A 20230-nucleotide genomic window follows, 5' to 3' on the forward strand; every position below is an offset into this window, starting at 1 on the left:
TCAAAATTAAAAACTTCAATGCTTCAAAGGGTAGTATCAAGCTACCTCACACCAGATGGAACGGCGATTATCAAAAACACAAGACACAAAAAGTGTTGGCAAGGACATGGAGAAAAAGGAACAGTCGCATACTGTTGGTGGGAATGTGTATTTGTGTGCAGCCACTGTGGAAACACTATTCGTCAAAAAATGAAAAAAACAAATACCATACAATCCAGTAATTCCACCTCTGGGTGCATACCTGAGAAAATGAAAACATGAATTCAAAAAGATATATGAACTCCTATGTTTACTCCAGCATGATTTATAATAGCCAAGATATGGAAGGAACCCAAGTGTCCATCCATAGATGAATAAAGAAAATGTGGTATGTATACACAATGGACTATTACTCAGCCATTAAAAAAGAATGAAATCTTGCCATTTGTGATATGGATGGATCTAAGGTACATTATGCTAAGTGAAACAAGTCAGACAAACACAAATACCATATGATTTCACTTATATGTGGAATCTAAAAACAACTGAACAAAAAGAAACAGAAAACACTGGTAAATCCAGAGAAAAAACTGGTGGTAGCCAGAAAAGAGGGGGGTGGGAGATAGGTGAAATAGATGATTAAGAGGTACAAACTTACAGTTAAAGAGTAAGTCAGGAGGATGAAAAATACACCTTAGGAAATCTATCAATAATACTGCAACACTGTAAGACAGTAAGAGCACTTACACTGGTGAGCATTTCATAATACATGTAATTATCAAATACTGTACACCTGAAACTAATATGTCAACTATACTTCAATTAAAAATAATTTTTAAACACAAATAAATACATGTTTAAAACAGGCACCTTCAAGAAAATGAAGAAGACAGCCCACAAAATAGAAAAGATTAACAAAATCATCTATCTGATAAAAGACTAACCACAATATAAAAAGAACTCTTACAACTCAATGATAAAAACACAAATAACCGAATCTAAAAACGGGCAGTGAGTCAACGGATACTCCTCCAAATAAAATATATAAATAAGCACATGAATAGATGTTCAACATTATTAGCCACCAGAGAACTGGAAATCAAAACCACAATGAGATACTACTTCACACCCATCCACTATAATAAAAAAAAAGACAGCATTCCCCAGCATGTAGAAAAACTGGAACATCAGACACTGGGACTGTAAAACGTGCACCCACTTTGGAGAACAGGTTGGCAATTCCTCAAAATGTTAAAGAGTAACAATATGACCCAGCAATTCTATTCCCAAAAGAAATAAAGACCCATTTCCACACAAAAACTTGTACCAAAAAATAGCAGTATTATTCAAAATAGCAAAAAAAAGTGGAAACAACCAAACGTCCATCACTGATGAACAGATAAAATGTGGTATATACATACAATGGAACGTGTGGCCATAAAGTCGAATTAAGTGCTGATACATGCTATACCATGGATGAACTTTGGAAACATGCTTAGGAAAGAAGCCAGTCACACAGAACAACACATATGATCCCATTTATATGACATGTCCAAAAGAGCCACATCTACAGACGTAGAAATTTATAGATTAATAAGTTGCCTAGGGCTAAGTTAGGGGGGAAAGAGGTAATGACTGCTAATGGATACAGGGATTCTTTCTCAGGTGATGAAACTGTTCTAAACTGATGGTGATGTAACTGGACATATGAAAACCCCTGAATTGTACACTTAAATGAGTGCACTGTATATATAGTATGTGCATTGTAACTTAATGCTTTTTTTTTTTAAGAAAACCCTGTCTAGTGTTTATATCACTTGCAGAAAACAAGAAATATTCAAAACAAATAACTCTGAACTGATTTGATTACTAAGTCTATGTGAGACACTTAAAAATAAGAATTTAAGACACACCTCCTAGTCACTGAAAGATTATTCCTTTAGATACTCACAAATTTTAACTAAAATGGAACTGTAGTATTTGCAAATGTTAGGACATAAAATGAAATTCACCCAAGATACCTGAGTAAACATGTTACTTTCCTGTACACGGCCGAACTGCACTTCCCATTACAACAAACAATAACTGCAGAAAAACACTCCACACGGAGCCGGGGAAGTCATTCTCAAAGAACCACCTAATAATACTGAGTTAAGAGGAGGGGTGTGGAAAGAATGAGGAAGGGGAAAGAGCACAGGGCACAAGGGGAAGTCTTTCGTGCACTTAAGCCCAAGGAATTCAGTTACATTAAATTCAACTTTTTTTATACGCTTTGTGAACAGGCCCAGAGGCAAAGTCCTGGGCGCAGACCAAAGAGCCGAGCTGCGAGGCCGAGAGGAAGTGCTGATCCAGGCCAAGCCCGCAAAGGATTTCGCATGGAAATGGTGGGGGGCAAAAGGGCTAAGATGGGGGCTGCGGTGCGGGAAGGAAGCGAGCACCCCCCACCGCCCGGCTCGGGCTGGCGCTCGCCGGCAGCGCGCAGCGGGAGGCGGCCGCGCCACGGGCCCGGCGTCCGCGTCCGAGCGGCGGGGCGCGCCCGGCGCCCAGAGCCTCCGGCGGGGCTGGGTCCCGTCTCCCGCCCCATCCGGCGCTTTGTCCCAGAGCGGGCGGCGAGCGGCCCCTTGGCGCCCCCACCGTGGGTTGAGGGGCCGCGCTGACAGTCCTCGCCCCCGCAAGCGCTGGGAGCCTGTGAGACCCGGCGTCCGGCGGCCCGTCGCCCGCCTGGCTTCATCCAGGCGGGACCCAGCCGGCGGCGGTACGAGGACGCTAGCCCTTCCCGCGAAGCCTTAGCCGCCACCACCGCCGCCGCCGCAGCCGCCGCCCGGAGCGCACACAGGCCGACGTCAGGCGCAGAAAGCCTCACACCCCAAAACGCACACTATTTCCAACCTCCCTCTCTTACCCAAAAATTCTCGACGAAATGCGCCATGACCATCCTGCCGCCACCGCGCCGGGTTCCGCGTCCGCGTCCGCCCGCCGCTGTGTAAACACGGGCCCGGCCCCCACGGCGCCCCCGCCTTTCCCCGCCGCCGCCGCCGCCGCCGCCTTCTTCCCGGAGACCGGCCCGCACCCTCCAGGGCGCATGCGCCACCTAGCGGTTGCCGTCGCGGGCGAGCTCTTGAATGCCACCGCCTTGGTTGCGCATGCGCCCCGCGTCCCATTCCTGGGATTTGGTCACCTTCCTTTTTATCCCGCGCGAGCGCGGGCTGGGCCAAATTGAGTATTCTCTTGGGAATGGTGGAGAACCGGGTTCTTGAGGAGTCACCTGGGAGACTGCCCGCACCCTTTGCGGTACAATAGGTACTGGCCCAGGAACGGAGCGAAGAAATGAGCTGGCCAATGGCATTGGGTACGACAGCCTGGCTGCCTGCTCTCTTCCTCTTCTCAAGACTTGCTTCCCCGGCCTTCGAGGATCTTGAAGGGACCCAAGTCTGGTCGAGCTGGGATAGGAGAAACTTGGCGTCTAGCCACCGGGAGGAGACAGGGAAACCTTTGGTCAACAGGGTGCCTTTCCTTAACAAGGAACTAAGAACCAAAACAAAACCTTCCGAGGCCGGAAAAGGAGGAGACGCCCAGTGTCGCCTGAGAGTCGCTGGAGCTGCGGGAGACCCAAGCACCAAGTCCCCTGCCCAAACCGCTGACCTCTAGCACGCCAGGAGCAAACCAGCCAGTCCGGGTGACAGCAGGAACGTGGCCCCGAAGGAAGGAATTTCCCTGATCCAGGCAGTTAAAGAAAAAAGTCTCTTCCAGGACTTGTTCATTTAAGCCCCTAGTTCTCTTAGCAACTTGTACATTTTGGAAAAAGAAACAAGTTTAAACACGTCCTGTCATAACATAAACTAAATCCCTTTCCCACACCTTGCTTTCCAGAGGTTAAGGGAAAAAATGAAATCCTCGTGGAGAGGCCTCAAGTTCAATGTCACCAGGTCAGCTAGATGCAAAGTCTACAGTTCTTGAAGCCAAACCCCACTAATAGATTTAGTGTAGTTTTAACTATATACATATATTACACCTCCTCAGATCTTGTGATTGAAACATAATGAACACTACAACAGTGTTTCTTCAACCTCAAAAGCAAAAACCACGGTGCCAGGATGGCTCAGTTGCTTGAGTGTCAGACTGTTGAGTTCGGCTCAGGTCATGATCCCAGGCTGGTGGGACTGAGACCCACTTCAGGCTTACTGCTGAGCGTGGACCCCGCTTGGAATTTTCCCTCTCCTTCTCCTCCTCCCCCCGCCCCCCAGCCTCGTGCGCTCTCTCTCTCTCTCTCTCTCTCTCTCTCCCTCTGCCCTATTCCCCGACTTGCACTCTCTCTCTCAAATAAAAAAAAAAAATAACCAAAAAATAAAAAAGCAAAAATCACATAGCACCTTGCACCTGGGTGAACCTGTAAAGTATTTGTTGAATTGGAAATAATTGGATAATGGTATTTTGATGGTATCTTTTTTAAGAATATCTTTTAGGGGCGCCTGGGTGGCGCAGTCGGTTAAGCGTCCGACTTCAGCCAGGTCACGATCTCGCGGTCCGTGAGTTCGAGCCCCGCGTCAGGCTCTGGGCTGATGGCTCGGAGCCTGGAGCCTGTTTCCGATTCTGTGTCTCCCTCTCTCTCAGACCCTCCCCCGTTCATGCTCTGTCTCTCTCTGTCTCAAAAATAAATAAACGTTAAAAAAAAAATTAAAAAAAAAAAAGAATATCTTTTAGAAATATACAGGATGTAATGATAACACATCTAGGATTTGCTTTAAAATAACCATGAGGGGGATCCCTGTGGCTCAGTCAGTTGACCGTCTGATTTTGGCTCAGGTCATGATCTCACGGTTTGTGAGTTTGAGCCCTGTGAGGGGCTCTGTGCTGACAGCTCGGAGCCTGGAGTCTGCTTCAAATTCTGGGTCTCCCTCTCTCTCTGTCCCTCCCCCCTTCATGCTTTCTCTCTCTCTCTCTCTCAAAAATAAATAAACATTAAAAAAATTTTTTTAAATAACCATGAAGAAGAAACAACGAATAGGAGTATCGATGAAACAGGATTGACCACGAGTTGATAATTGTTGAGAGCTAGGTAATGGAAATACGGTGGTTCACTATACAGTACTATACTCTTTTTGTATATGTTTGCTATTTCCTTTTCTTTAAAAAGTCTTCATGAAACTATCATTTGCATCCAACTTAAGTCTAACATAAGCCTAACTTAGAAATTTGCTACAATTCTCTAAACCATTAGTCTAGCACTGTCTTTCTTCATCCTGAAGAAATTCTAAAAATATATACAACCATGTAGATCACTCTACAAGTAAGCATGGCATTAAAATCCTAGGCACTACCCAGCTTAGACCTGGGGAGGAGAAGTCTTATCTTGGACCCATACTTTAAAAGACCTTACATATTACTAACATATTATTTATTTAAAAACTAATAGGTGCCTCTGACACTCTCGAGCTGAGGCTGAACTCTGGCCCATAACTACATATACCCTCTGCCATGACCAACACTATTCAGGCCCGTGAGAAACACTTCTCCGTAGCCCTTGCGCTGTGTCTTCAAAACAAAAGGTAGAACTCCAAGATACTGTGAAAATCTGTGGGTGGGATAGCTGCGCATATCACAGAGAGACTGCTTTGGAGTTCAGACAGAATCTGAGCAACAGAAGTGCTTAAAAGACAAATTAGTTAACTTGTTGAATTATTCCTCCCAACATGAATGCAATAGATTCTTGCATAACAAAGTACCGTTTTACATAACAAAGTGGTATCAAGCACAGATTTTCCTTTTTTTAGTGTTGCAACACTGACAATTTAGCACAGTACTCAAATAACTGCACGTGGTACTCTAGTCTCCGTTTGTACTCCTACCTCTGGTCCCATAAATATTAGAGGCAGGCTTACCACAAAGATAAATATTCTGTGTATTTTAGGTATTTACAAGGTTCATTGGGGCTAAAACACCATACCTAAAACACCAAACTGCCGTAATTGCCTGATATTTAAATTGTGGAAATTTATTGTAAACAGTGATTAAGGTGACTAAATTTCAGACAAGACGGTGAAGTAGAAGAAAAATGTGGGTGGTATTAGCTACATTCTGTTCTCTCGAGTGAAGCTTCCTGGGATGCACATACTATCTGGCAGAGCATAGATAAAGCCCTGAGAGGGTAGCTCACTTATATGTGCCATTAAGTATTTGTGACCCAAACGCTTAGTCCTTACTCATCCAAACACATTCCAAAACTATTAAAAACTGACACAGGAGCGCCTGGGTGGCTTAGTCAGTTGAGCATCTGACTCTTGATTTCAGCTCAGGTCACGATCTCACAGTTTCATGAGTTTGAGCCCACATCAAGCTCTGCATTGACAACGTGGAGCCTGCTTGAGATCCTCTCTCTCTCTCTCTCTCTCTCTCTCCCTCTCCTCTTCCTCCTCCTCCTCCTCCCCCACTTGCACCCTCTCTGTCTCTCTCAAAATAAATAAACTTTAAAAAAAAAAACTAACACAAATAACAGTGTTCCACTCCTTGCCTGGCACTTAAGAGTCACTCAATAAATGGCGAAACAATGGATGAATGATTGAACCTATCACAGAAATGTCAAGGTGGATAAGACTTTGAATATGCAGTAACCCCATTCATCTGTTATTCATACTCTTAATTGCATATGGTGCTAGATCTTAGAGCTTATAAAAATAGCATTATTGACGTTCTACTTGAGTTAATTTTCTCACATTATTTTATTTTATTTTATTTATTTATTTATTTTTTTTAACGTTTATTTATTTTTGAGACAGAGAGAGACAGAGCATGAACAGGGGAGGGTCAGAGAGAGGGAGACGCAGAATCTGAAACAGGCTCCAGGCTCCGAGCTGTCTGCACAGAGCCCGACGCGGGGCTCGAACTCACGGACCGTGAGATCATGACCTGAGCCGAAGTCGGCCGCTCAACCGACTGAGCCACCCAGGCGCCCCTCTCACATTATTTTAAATATTTTCGAAAGAATTCTTTGGGGCTTGAGTATACTTGAGTATACTTCTTAAAGGATAAGCTGCCTTTTGTAATAAAAATAAAATTAAATTGAGATAATAAAGTCAAGATTGGCTCCCAGAGGAGATCTCCTCTTGCGAAGGGCCTCTAAACAAGTTGGCCTTCAACTTTTGGGTGTCCCCACCACCAGATTCATCTCCCTCGTAGGATCTCTCTCTCATTATACCTCCTATCAACATGCTTCCAGGGGATGCTGTTGGTCGGCATTAAACTCTGCCCCAAACATGTATGCTATAATCCAAAGCTATAACATAACAGCTATAATGTAATTTTACAAGTGGTAGCAAATAAGACAGGAGAATTTAACACAAAATAAATCTACATTCTCTGGTTTACAAAAATATGACTTTGTCTCCAACATTTGAGGACAAGATACTCAGAGAACATCCCCTTTTCATTCCTTAGTTTGATCTCTTATTTTTCCCATCTTGGTTTCACAGCTCATACCCCCTTAATCAACAGTTAGTTATAAAGGCCGCTTTCTCATTACTTCATTTAAACTAGTTCTGTTCTAGGGGTGCCTGGGTGCCTCTGTCAGTTAAGTGTCTGCCTTTGGCTCAGGTCATGACCTCATGGTTCACGAGTTAAGACCCACATCAGCCTCTGTGCTGACAGCTCAGAGCCTGGAGCCTGCTTCATATTCTGTGTATCTCTCTCTCCCGCTGGTGCTCTAGCTCGCTCTCTCTCAAAAATAAACATTAAAAAATTTTTTTTAATAAATAAGTAAAACTAGTTCTGTTTCAGAAGAGTTGCCTATAAAGTAAAACACATTTTTCCCATTTTGCAAATGAGAAGCTTTTATAAACCTCTCCTATTTCCTAACTTCTTGAAAGGGGAGCATCCTGTGTCAGATGTGGTAGTCCTCTGTACTTATCTTGTACTTGATGATAACAAGCCGCAAAAGGACTGAGGGTCATTAAAAGGCAGAAGAGAGGGGCGCCTGGGTGGCGCAGTCGGTTAAGCGTCCGACTTCAGCCAGGTCACGATCTCGCGGTCCGTGAGTTCGAGCCCCGCGTCAGGCTCTGGGCTGATGGCTCGGAGCCTGGAGCCTGTTTCCGATTCTGTGTCTCCCTCTCTCTCTGCCCCTGCCCCGTTCATGCTTTGTCTCTCTCTGTCCCAAAAATAAATAAAAAACGTTGAAAAAAAAAATTTAAAAAAAAAAAGGCAGAAGAGAAAGAAGTAGATCCCTGAAGTCTGGTGTTCTCTTGGTTTTCCTTACTCAATAGCAGCATACTGAAAGCAAAAACTTTACGCAAAACAGAAAGAAACGCAAAAGCTTGGCAGATGGTATCCAGGCAGGCTGCTATACAAGGGCCAGGAGACAGAAACATGCTAATCAAAGTCCAGAATGGAGCTAAATATCACCCTGCACACACTCTTCTCATTTCAGAGCAGCTTGCTAGGCACACCCTTCTTCTCTCCTGAGTGTACCTGGAATTGACTGCCTGCTCTTTGATGTGGCATCATCTCTTCCTCCAGAATGAGATGTACTTTCCAGTGGACTCTTCTTATCATGCTGTCTGTGAAAGAAACATAAAACACCTAACAGGTTGTTCAGAGGTTTACAGTGCTAGTGATCTCAGGGAACCCAAACAGTTTTCAAAAGAAGAGACAGGGGACGCATTTCTTGATCTCGAGGTCATGAGTTTGAGCCCCTCATTGGGTGTAGAGATTACTTAAAAAAATTTTTTTTAATGTTTATTTATTTCTGAGACAGAGAGAGAGAGACAGAGCATGAGTGGGGGAGGGGCAGAGAGAGAGAAGGAGACACAGAATCAGAAGCAGGCTCCAGGCTCTGAGCTGTCAGCACAGAGCCGGACACGGGGCTCGAACTCACAAACCGTGAGTTCATGACCTGAGCCGAAGTCAGTCGCTCAACCGACTGACCCAACCAGGCGCCCCTTTAAATTTTTATAAAGTAAGAAAAGAGAAATTGGTAAATTACAGAAAGTCATAAATGTACAAAGTATGATAATGTAAAAACATATAAATATGTTTGTCCTTAATAAGTGGAAAGGCAGAAGATGACATGGGAAATACATTAAAGTTATGTGTATAAAAAACTGTGAGTGCAAATGGACAAAAATCAAAAGCAAGCATGAAAAATGTGTGTGTTAGGGTGGTGAGATTATGACAATTACTAAACATCTAAATTTATTTTAATGTAATAACATAGTACAATTTAAAGAGCAATCACTGTTCTTTGTTTTCATTTGAATATAGATGTAATTGGGCCAAATCTGCCCTAAGTCTTTCACTAACTCTCTCCTCTCATTTATTCAGGCAATAGACAATTATCGGGCACTTAATACAATGAAAAGACTACCTCTGCTTTTAAGAAATTCACAATCTAATATAGACTCATAAGAAAGAAAACAATAGAGACAATGACAATTGCAAAATAATGCACCTAGAAGAGTGCCTGGCATATAGCTGAAAACCAATAAACATTTATTAAATGAATACGTGAACTGTTTGTTCTGAACCTCTCAAAGAAATTCAATTTTTTCCTTTTTCTTTTTCTTTTTCTCTCTCCCCCTACCCCCTCTTTGTCTCTGTCTCTTTCGGTCTTTTCAAGAAAAGTGACAAGAGGGGTGCCTGGGTGGCTCAGGTCCATGGCTTAAGCGTCCAACTCTTGATTTCTGCTCAGGTCATGATCTTGTGGTTCGTGAGTTCAAAGTCCCACATCAGGATCTGTGCTGACGGCAGGGAGCCTGCTTGGGTTTCTGTCTCCCTCTCTCATGGCCCCTGCCCGCTTGTTCTCTCTCTCTCTCAAAATATATTAAAAAAAAAAAAAAAAAGACACCCCTGTCTTTTCTTACTTTTGAAAACTGTGTTGGGTTCCCTGTGATCACTAGCACTGTAAACCCTTCAAAAACCTGTCAGGTGTTTTATGTTTCTTTCACAGACAGCATGATAAGAGAGTCCACTGGAAAGTACATCTCATTCTGGAGGAAGAGATGATGCCACGTCAAAGAACAGGCAGGAAACTGACCTCAATTCACAGGATGTTTCTTCCATTAGCACAGAGGTCTTTGGGTCCCTGGGGGAGTAGATTCCAGAGCCACTTATAAAACTCAGGGCTTCTGGGAGCAGCTAGCCCCCTAGGAGCTGGCTATGTATGGGAACTGGGAGAACAGAGCACTAGGGATTATAACCATAGGAGCCCAAGAGAAGAGGCACCTTTGGGTGAGCTAAGAATATAGGGGGGTGGGCTTGGTCTCCCTTGAAGATTTGCTGAGGCCTGAGCAGAGACCTCAGTGCACCTTGTGCAACTGTGTAGCACTAGATATCATCAGTAACACAGTGTACTGGTAAGAAGGATAGTCCCTGAGTTTCTTGGACAAATGAGGGGAAGGAAGAGTAACAAACATTTACCGTACACATATAGGCCCTCTTCTAAATACTGGGCAGTCCCATAGTAAAAGAGACAAACAACTTCGTTATTCTCATGGCACTAAGTGTGGGAAGACAGGCCCTAAGGATAGTGATACATACTATGACATATAATTGGGATAGATTGAGGCAAGGAGCCACCTGGAGTGGCATCTCTAAGGAAGCGACATTTAAGCAGCAAACTGAATGAACCAAAGGAAACAGCCATGCAAATGTCGGCAGAGAGGTCCACGTGGAAGGATCAAATAATGCAAAGGCCCAGAGTTAGCAATGAGCTTGATGTGTTCAAGTAAGTGGAAAGGAGGCCAGCATAGTTGGAGTGGTGGTCAAATGGGAAATGATAAGAGATGAAAGCAGAGTCAAGGACGGAGAGACTGGTTCATAGTCTAAGTGGCATAGGAAGCCAATGGAGGGTTTTAAAGCTGCAGAGATACCTGGTTTATGTTTTAAAAGATCACATTGACTGCTCTGGGTGAAAGGATGAGGGGGTGGTAACTGGGAGGCCACTCAAAACATAGATGCAATAGTCCTGACAAGAGAGGACACGCAGGAACTAGCTGACAGCAGTGGAAGTGAAAAGAAGAAGCAGTCAAGCTTAAGATCTATTTTGATTGTGAAGCTAACAGAATTTGCTAATGGATTGGGCATGGGGTATGAAGGGAAGAAAGAAATCAAGGATGATCTAGCAGTTATGCCTGAGAAGTAGGTGTAAAATGGTGCCACAGAGGTGGAAAAGATAGGAAGAGCTGCTGTTCTGGAGAAAGGAAGGAGGACCCAAGTGTTCTGATTGGCCAGGTTAGGCTGAGGTGCCTATTGGAAATCCAAGTGGAAATGTCCATCAGGCACCTGGATGTATGATTTGGGAGCTCAGGACAGAGGCTGCATTGAAGACAACATTGAGGATCATCAACAAATATAGATGAGATCACAGAGAGAGAAGAGAGGAGGGGGGACCGAACAAAAAGCTCTGGGTCACTTCTACACTTTCAGGTCAGGGGAAGTAGCTGAGCCTGCAATAGAGATTAAGGAAGAGAAGCAAAGTAGAAGAAAGGTCAGGAAAAAAAGGGATGACGGGGCGCCTGGGTGGGTCAGTCGGTTAAGCGTCCAACTTTAGCTCAAGTCATGATCTCACGGTTCGTGAGTTCGCACCCCGTGTCCATTTCTCTGCCGTCAGCACAGAGCCCACTTTGGGTCCTCTCTCTCCCTCTCTCTGTGCCCCTCCCCTGATAGCATTCTTTCTATCTCTAAAAAATAAATAAATATAAAAAATTTATAACAATATAAGGAAAAGAAAGAGAAAAAAGGGATGACGTTGAAACCAGGAGAATGTTTTAAAAGCTGGTCAGAGGAGGACAAACACTGAGAAATGACCAATGGAGAGAGCCTTGGCAAGTGGTGAAGATATACATATGGTGAGAATGGGTTGAAGGGAGAAGGGGAAGTAAAGACCACAAGTAGAGACAGCTCGTTCAAGAAGTTTTGCTGTGAAAGGGAACGGTGACGAAAGCGGGGCGTGTTAAGATGAGCAGTGCGAAGTCATGCTGGGATGCCACAAGGTTGAGCCAAAGTGATAGAAAGGGAAGATAATGGTAGAAATGTGGTCCTTAACTAGAGGAAAGGACATGAGATGGAGAGTACAACTGGAGCTACAGAAGAGTGCTTCTGGATTAGACCTGTCTAGGTCTAATAGGATCTTAATCACTTAGTTGGAAAAAACAACCCTAACTGCATGTGCAGTCATAGCTTTGCACCAGAAAGGCCCCTTTCATGAATCTCCCTCACTGAATCCTCACATTAAGCCTATGATGCCATTACTATTATTGTCCCAATTTTACAGATGAGAAAATATGCTCCAGAAAATTAAATCAATTGCCAAGGTCAAAAAATCTAGCAAGTGGTAAACTACTGTTAACTTGTGGAAAACTTATTCACAGTGGTAAACTACTGTTCATAGAAGCATGAAGAAAGTGTTAGGAAGGAAGGTAGGTGAGGCCACAAGAAACAGAAGAGGTCAAAAAAGGTGATTGGTCAAGGGTGGAAGTTAAATTCATCGAATCCGGGCTTTTATTTTTATTTATTTGTTTTTAATATTTATTTACTTTGGGGAGACTGTGAGAGGGGGAGGCGCAGAGAGGGGGGGCACAGAGGATCCAAAGTAGGGTCTGTGCCGACAGGCCGACAGCAGCGGGGCCGATGTGGGTAGGGCTAGAACTCGTGAATCTCAAGATCATGACCTGAGCTAAAGTCAACCACTCAACCAACTGAACCACCCAGGTAGCCCTATGGTTGGTTGGTTGTTTTTTTAACTCATGATCTGGTGTTCATCAGACAGTTCCTTGGTTACTGTCTTTCTAACCCAGGTGCTCTGAATGAATATGAATGCTAACTAATAAGGATCCCATAAAAATTTCAAACAAATATATTTACATCTTATTCTTTTTAAAAAACCTTTTCTGTCCTCACTCTCAGTTCTGAAACATGCAAAAAATGTAATTGTCCAAAAACTCAGATTCTAATCAAAACCTAAAGCTGTCCCACCCCAAACAGGATGTCTGACAAATGTATCAAAAACCAGCCACTTTTCAAAAGACACAAATAGACACTTCTCTAAAGAAGACATCCAGATGGCCAACCGACACATGAAAAAATGCTCAACATCACTCATCATCAGGGAAATACAAATCAAAACCACAATGAGATACCACCTCATACCTGTCAGAATGGCCAACATTAAAAACTCAGGCGACAACAGATGTTGGCGAGGATGCAGAGAAAGAGCATCTCTTTGCATTCCTGGTGGGAATGCAAGCTGGTGCAGCCACTCTGGAAAACAGTATGGAGGTTCCTCAAAAAATTAAAAATAGAACTACCCTATGACCCAGCAATTGCACTACTAGGCATTTATCCAAGGGATACAGGTGTGCTGTTTCAAAGGGACACATGCACCCCCATGTTTATAGCAGCACTATCAACAATAGCCAAAGTATGGAAAGAGCCCAAATGTCCATCAGTGGATGAATGGATAAAGAAGAGGTGGTATATATATACAATGGAGTATTACTCAGCCATCAAAAAGAATGAAATCTTGCCATTTGCAACTACGTGGATGGAACTGGAGGGTATTATGCTAAGTGAAATTAGTCAGAGAAAACCAAAAATCATATGACTTCACTCATATGAGGACTTTGAGACAAAACAGATGAACATAAGGGAAGGGAAACAAAAAGAATATAAAAACAGGGAGGGGGACAAAACAGAAGAGACTCATAAATATGGAGAACAAACTGAGGGTTATTGGAGGGGCTGTGGGAGGGGGAATAGGTTAAATGGGTAAGAGACACTAAGGAATCTACTCCTGAAATCATTGTTTCCCCATATGCTAACTAATTTGGATGTAAATTAAAAAAAATAAAAATAAAATAAAACAGGTTAAAAAAAATAGCGACTTTTGCGCACCTTGGTGGCTCAGTGGTTTAAGTGTCCAACTTTGGCTCAGGTCATGATCTCTCTGTTCATGAGTTCGAGGACAGCATCGGGCTCTGTGCTGACAGCTTGGAGCCTGGAGCCTGCTTCAGATTCTGTGTCTCCCTCTCTCTTGGCCTCTCCCCCGCTTGTGCTCTGTCTCTTTATCAAAAATAAATAAATATAGGGGCGCCTGGGTGGCTTGGTCGGTTGAGCGTCCGACTTCGGCTCAGGTCATGATCTCACGGTCCGTGGGTTCGAGCCCCGCGTCGGGCTCTGTGCTGACAGCTCAGAGCCTGGAGCCTGTTTCAGATTCTGTGTCTCCCTCTCTCTCTGCTCCTCCCCTGTTCATGCTGTCTCTCTCTGTCTCAAAAATAAATAAATGTTAAAAAATAAAAAAAAAATTAAAAAAAATATATTTTTAAAAAGTCACTTTTGATGGGCAGAGGGAACAGCAACCAAAGGAGTCTGTAGATATGACTGCAATGTTCTCTAGCAAATCCTTAAGAAAAACCATTAAATCCTGATGAACTATTTGCAGGGAGGCAACTGGACTGGCCAAACTGGCCAGATCCAGAGGTGACAAAACAAAATTTCATTTCTAGCCTTACAACCCACCGGATGACATCTGCCTTAATAAGCTTTTTTAAAAATACTGTTTCAAGAACAAACTGTCACCAAGTAGGTTTTTTTTTTTCCATTTAAATCCAGAAAATGTATGTTTTTTTTTCTTCCCACTTCCCATATGCTGGCTAAAATCACCCCTTTCTTCAAGCTGTCTTCAAGCACAACTCCTCCAAAAAAAGAAAACTGCTAAACCATTACCTTCTGGGTAATCTCACTTATATTGCATCTTTCCTCCATGTATTCACAGATCTATTCTTTAGATTAAGTAGTTTATATCTTGGGGGTGCCAGGGTGGCTAAGTTGGTTAAGCATCCAACTCTTGATTTCAGGTCAGGTCATGATCTCATGGTTCATGAGTTCAAGCCCTGAGTCGGGCTGTGCTGGCAGTGTGGAGCCTGCTTGGGATTCTCTCTCTCTGTCTCACACTGTTCCTCCCTCTTTCTCTCTCTCAAACATAATAATCAGAGAGAGAGAGAGAGAGAGAGAGAGACCTGGCTTTTACAACTTTTGAGTTTTGTTGCATGTGAATGTACTACTTATTTTAAAAAAGATGAGAACTCACAGGATGCCTGGCTAGCTTAGTTGGTAGTGCATGTGACTCTTAATCTCGGGGTTCTGATTTGGAGCCCCATGTGGGACATAGAAGAAATAAATAAAATAAAAATAGATTAAAAACTTAAACATTAAAAAGAAAGAAAGAAATCGAAATAATTTTCCCCAGATGTTAAAAAATGGTAGTGAAACTAGGTTTGGGGGTTAGGGCACAAGTCAAAGTTACAGAAACCAATTGGATGTTTGGGAGCAAAAAACACAGACATTTTACCACCGAAGGTACGAGTATGTAAAACAGAACAAAAGTAAAATGTTCTATTAATTTTTCACTTCAGTGACTATTTGACTGCTTCAGTTGCGTAAAATTATTCTGTCCGACTTGATTTTCTCAATTTTATGGGACTGTTCTACTGTCTCCTACAAGTAAATATCCCATAGAGAAGTCTGAAGTAAGCCTGAATTAGTTTTCCTTTTTTACATCATTTTTTCAATCTGTCTGTTCAAAAGGTTATCTGTTTTTGTTTGAAGTTAAAGAAATTTATTACAATATATCTTATTGGAGATGTTCCACATTCATTTTGTCTGTGACTCTGTTAGGATAGGCTAAATTACTATAATAGATCCCAAATAAAATGAAATGGCTGTAACGAAATAAAGTTTATTTCTCCCTAGGGTAACTGTCTACACTAGGTGTTCCAGATCATAGAACAACTCTTCTCCACACAGTGATGCAGGGACTCCAGCCATGCCCCGTTCTTTGGAAGAAGGGAAAAACAAATTTTGGTATCTGGCAAGCAGATTTGTCCAATGATATGTGGTGTCTCTTTGATCAGTTGGTATAAGTCTTTTGTTACTGGAATATCCTTTTTTTTTAAACTTGTTTTTAATGTTTATTTATTTTTGAGAGAGAGAGAAAGAAAGAAAGAGAGACAGAGCATGAGCGGGGAGGGGCAAAGAGAGAGGGAGACACAGAATCCGAAGCAGGCTCCAGGCCATGAGCTGTCAGAGCCCGTCGCGAGGCTTGAACTCACGACTCTGAGATCATGACCTGAGCCAAAGTTGGACGCTCAACTGCTCTACGGACTGAGCCACCCAGATGCCTCTGGAATGTCCTTTTGAATTATATCTTAAATGCTTCTTAAATGTTCATTTAAATGTTATCTTAACTATCTTATTGCAGTGTTTAAGCCTGACAGACACCAATCATGCATACATAGATTTGTTATCCCTTGTTTTCCAAAATTCTTATTTTTCTCTCTGATCCTTTTAAATTTTAAAATATTTTCATTTTGTTTTGTTCTTTTTTTTAAAACCTGTCCTCTGTGTACCTACCTCACTGTGTTTTCAGCAATACCTATTTTCCTTTGTGCTGCTTCCTTTTCTTTTAATTTTTTAAAAGTTTATTTATTTATTATTTTGAAAGACAGAGAGCACAAGTGGTCGAGGGGCAGAGAGAGAGAGGGAGAGAAAGAGAATCCCAAGCATGCTCCACACTATCAGCTGCTTTTTTTCCCCCAATTTTTTAAAAAAGTAATCACTACACCCAGCCTGGGGCTCCAACTCAGGACTCTGAGATCAGGAATCACATGCTCTACTGACTGATCCAGCCAGGCCCCTCTTTGCAATTTTTCTTTTCTTTTCATTTCTCCACGAGCCCAACTGTCTCGTGTCATCAACATAAAGAAAACTTATCTCCGTGTTTTCATGTTATGTTCCCTTAAATCTTATATATCTGCTTTATGCTCGTTTTATACAGATTAATAAAGATAAAATTTTAGGGGCTCCTAGGTGGCTCAGTTGCTTAAGCATCCGACTTCAGCTCAGGTCATGATCTCGTGGTTCACGAGTTCGAGGCCCATGTCAGGTTCTGTGTGGACAGCTCAAAGCCTGGAACCTGCAAAAGATTCTGTGTTTCCCTCTCTCTCTGCCCCTCCGCAGCTCACACTCTGTCTCTCTCTCAAAAATAAATAAGCATTAAAAAAAAAAATGAGATAAAATTTTAAAACTTAATTTGTTTGGCCTCAGTTTTTATCTGCTCCGTGGTGAAAATTCTTCATCTGTCATTTGTTTTGCCTGTCCACCCCCCTCCCCTTCTTTCTTGTCTCTTTCTATAGCTCTATGCTAGCTCTTTTTTTTTTCCTCTTAATTTATGCAGCTTTAAATGAACTATTAAGACAGCAATTTACTGGAATTTTGTGTGAGAGATGCCAGCACACATTCATAGTCAGAAGAAACTCTCCCCATAACACATGGTTGGTTTTGTGTGTGTATCAGTTCCTTTGGATTTTGCTTCTCTGTAGCCTATTTAAGGTCTGCACCAAAGGGATGACACAATGCAGTCTCCCCCTTTCCCTCCTCCCTCAACAACTTCCTGAAAAATATGATTAGTCTATGATATTTCTTGCTTAAATCAACTTCCTTAGCTTTTTCTCAGTAACAAACTGATTCCAGAGAAGTTCTCACCACCTCCATTGTTACAAAAGAGGGACTATTAAATTTCACCCTAAGCAATGCACTTTACTTTAGAGTCATGGTTCAACTGGCTTTTTCTCAGATATGAAGCTCTGGGTTCCATGCTTCCCTGACCTCTGTTTGACCTTTGCCAGGTTGGCAGTATTTCTTCCTATTTTAGCTTTAGATGCCTTCTAGTTTCATCAGATATGGAGTTGGCAAAATTCTTCTGATTACTTATGGGTGGTTTCTAAAAACAGAGGAAGGAAGAGCGCCTGGGTGGCTCAGTTGGTTGGTTGTCTGACTTGGGCTCGGGTCATGATCTCACAGTTTGTGAGTTTGAGCCCCTCATTGATTGGGCTCTGAGCTGACAGCTCAGAACCTGGAGCTGGCTTCAGATTCTGTATCTCCCTCTCTCTCTTTGCCCCTCCCCTGCTTGTGCTCTCTCCCTCTCTCTCTCTCTCAAAAATAAACATTAAAATTTTTAAAAAAAATAATAGAGGGGCACCTGGGTGGTTCGGTCCATTAAGCGTCCCACTTCGGCTCAGGTCATGATCTCACAGTCCGTGAGTTCGAGCCCCGCATCGGGCTCTGTGCTGATCACTCAAAGCCTGGAGCCTGTTTCAGATTCTGTGTCTCCCTCTCTCTCTGCCCCTCCCCTGTTCATGCTCTGTCTCTCTCTGTCTCAAAAATAAATAAACGTTAAAAAAAAATTTTTTTTTAAATAATAGTAACAGAGGAAGGAAAGACTTTTCATTGTCATGTTAGTTAATACTTGGGTATCTTTAGAAGATAATTTTGCATTAATTCTGTTTGGCATATAATAAGCCTCTTCTGTCCAAGTCCCTCTTTAGTTTTGGGAAATGCTTTTTTCTTATTTCTTTAATAATTTCTTCCTTTGCATTCTCACAGTACTATACCTACAATTTTTGTTGTACCTCTCTTCCAAGTCTCTTAACATTACTTTTTTTCTTTTTTTCTTCTGTTCTGTTTCTTTCTTTCTTTCTTTTTTCTCTTACACTCTCTATCCCATCTTTCCTTCATTTTCTCTCTCCCTTTCTTTCTTTTTTCTTTTCATTTTTTGGCATACAATTTTGGAATAATTTTTGCAACTCAGTTTTCCAACTCATTTGTTGCATATTCACCCCAACTATTATGTTTAACAATCATATTTTTAATTTTTCATCAATTCGGGTTGTGTTTCATAGCAGCTCTTTCAGCTTACTCTGAGGATATTAACAATGTTTAATCTGTTTCCATTAACTCTGTATTTTTATTCCTAGGCTAGTTCTGTTTGTTGAATTTGCTACTCTCTTTCATGATCTTGGTTTTCCCAAAATGTTTGTTGAATCCAAAATTCCTATTTGTTGGTGCAGGTCTAAACTGAACTTCTTTCATAATTGGAATGCATTTGCTCACTTCAAATAAGAACTCCTGTTTACCTGGCAGTGAATGCATGTTTTGATTACAGGAATCTGCCTCATAGGATTGTGGAGGGATAGGCAGGCTATGTGGGTAACTTCTCTTCTTAGCATAGTTTCTCTGACCCTCCGGGCATTGTCCTTTTTCTCTAATCTTAGCTTACACTGGAGCAGTGGTATGCTGGTAAATGTTTAACAACCATCTCTAGAGTGAAGGGAGCACACCTTGATTTGTAGCATTTGCTGATTTCCAGGTTATAAATCTTCCTTCCCCAGCCAATTTCAAGCTAGTGATATAATATCTGGGAGTTGGAAAAAGATGTGCACGTAGACTTTCAAGAGCCTTGGTCTGCTGTGATAAATAATTACTTCAGAAAACTATACCTATGGCCTTCAGGTGACCCATGCAAAGGAGTTAGCTGCTGCAGGAGCAGCTCCAGGAGTTGGTGACTTGGCAGGGTTTTAGGAGTATGGCTCAACTCTTTATTTCATTAACTGCTCCAGTGCCCTGTTCTCTGTTTTAGGTTCTTCTGCTCTGCTAGATTTGTCTGTCAATCAATTCCCATTTCCTTTATTCTTTTTTTTTTTAAATGTTTATTATTTTTTTAATTTTATTTTTTAGTTTTTAAAATTTACATCCAAATTAGTTAGCATATAGTGAAACAATGATTTCAGGAGTAGGTTCCTTAGTGCCCCTTACCCATTTAGCCCATCCCCCCTCCCACAACCCCTCCTGTAACCCTCTGTTTGTTTTCCATATTTATGAGTCTCTTGTGTTCTGTCCCCTTCCCTGTCTTTATATTATTTTTGCTTCCCTTCCCTATGTTCATCTGTTCTGTGTCTTAAAGTCCTCATATGAGTGAAGTCATATGATATTTGTGCTTCTCTGACTAATTTCACTTAGCATAATACCCTCTAGTTCCATGCACGAAATGTTTGTTTATTTTTGAGGCGGGGGGACAGGCACAGAGAGGGAAAGAGAGGATTGGAAGTGGGCTCCACACTGACAGCAGTGAGCCCAAGGTGAGGCTCAAACTCACAAGCCACAAGATCATGACCTGAGCTGAAGTTGGGCGCTCAGCCAACTGAGCCACCCTGGTGCCCCTCCTTTATTCTTTTCAAAAGTTCCTTACTATATTGGTCTGCTAGAAGCACCCTGATTTTTCTGTGTTGCTTTGAATTTCTTTCTTTTTTTCTTTTTTCTTGAACTTATTTTTCTATTTCTTTGCTACTTAATTAGGATTTGAAAAAGAGGTGACAAAGCAGAAGTCCCTCTCCTATTTCATCATGTCTTGTCTTGTTTTCATTAGAAGTCA

The 20230-nt window shown here is 42.3% G+C and overlaps 1 protein-coding gene across 1 annotated transcript in view; it reads right to left on the reverse strand.

Annotated features, from left to right (window-relative positions):
- FCHO2 (FCH and mu domain containing endocytic adaptor 2) overlaps window positions 1-3159 on the reverse strand; it is a 124237-nt gene extending 121078 nt beyond the window's left edge. The window contains 2 exon segments of the mRNA XM_058729913.1: window positions 2882-2974; window positions 2976-3159. Coding sequence (XP_058585896.1) covers window positions 2882-2974; window positions 2976-3140 — 258 coding nt within the window. The 5' untranslated portion in view covers window positions 3141-3159.
- Window positions 3160-20230: the final 17071 nt, after the last annotated feature.

This window comes from Neofelis nebulosa, chromosome 1 (assembly GCF_028018385.1).
Source record: "Neofelis nebulosa isolate mNeoNeb1 chromosome 1, mNeoNeb1.pri, whole genome shotgun sequence".
Classification (NCBI taxonomy): domain Eukaryota; kingdom Metazoa; phylum Chordata; class Mammalia; order Carnivora; family Felidae; genus Neofelis; species Neofelis nebulosa.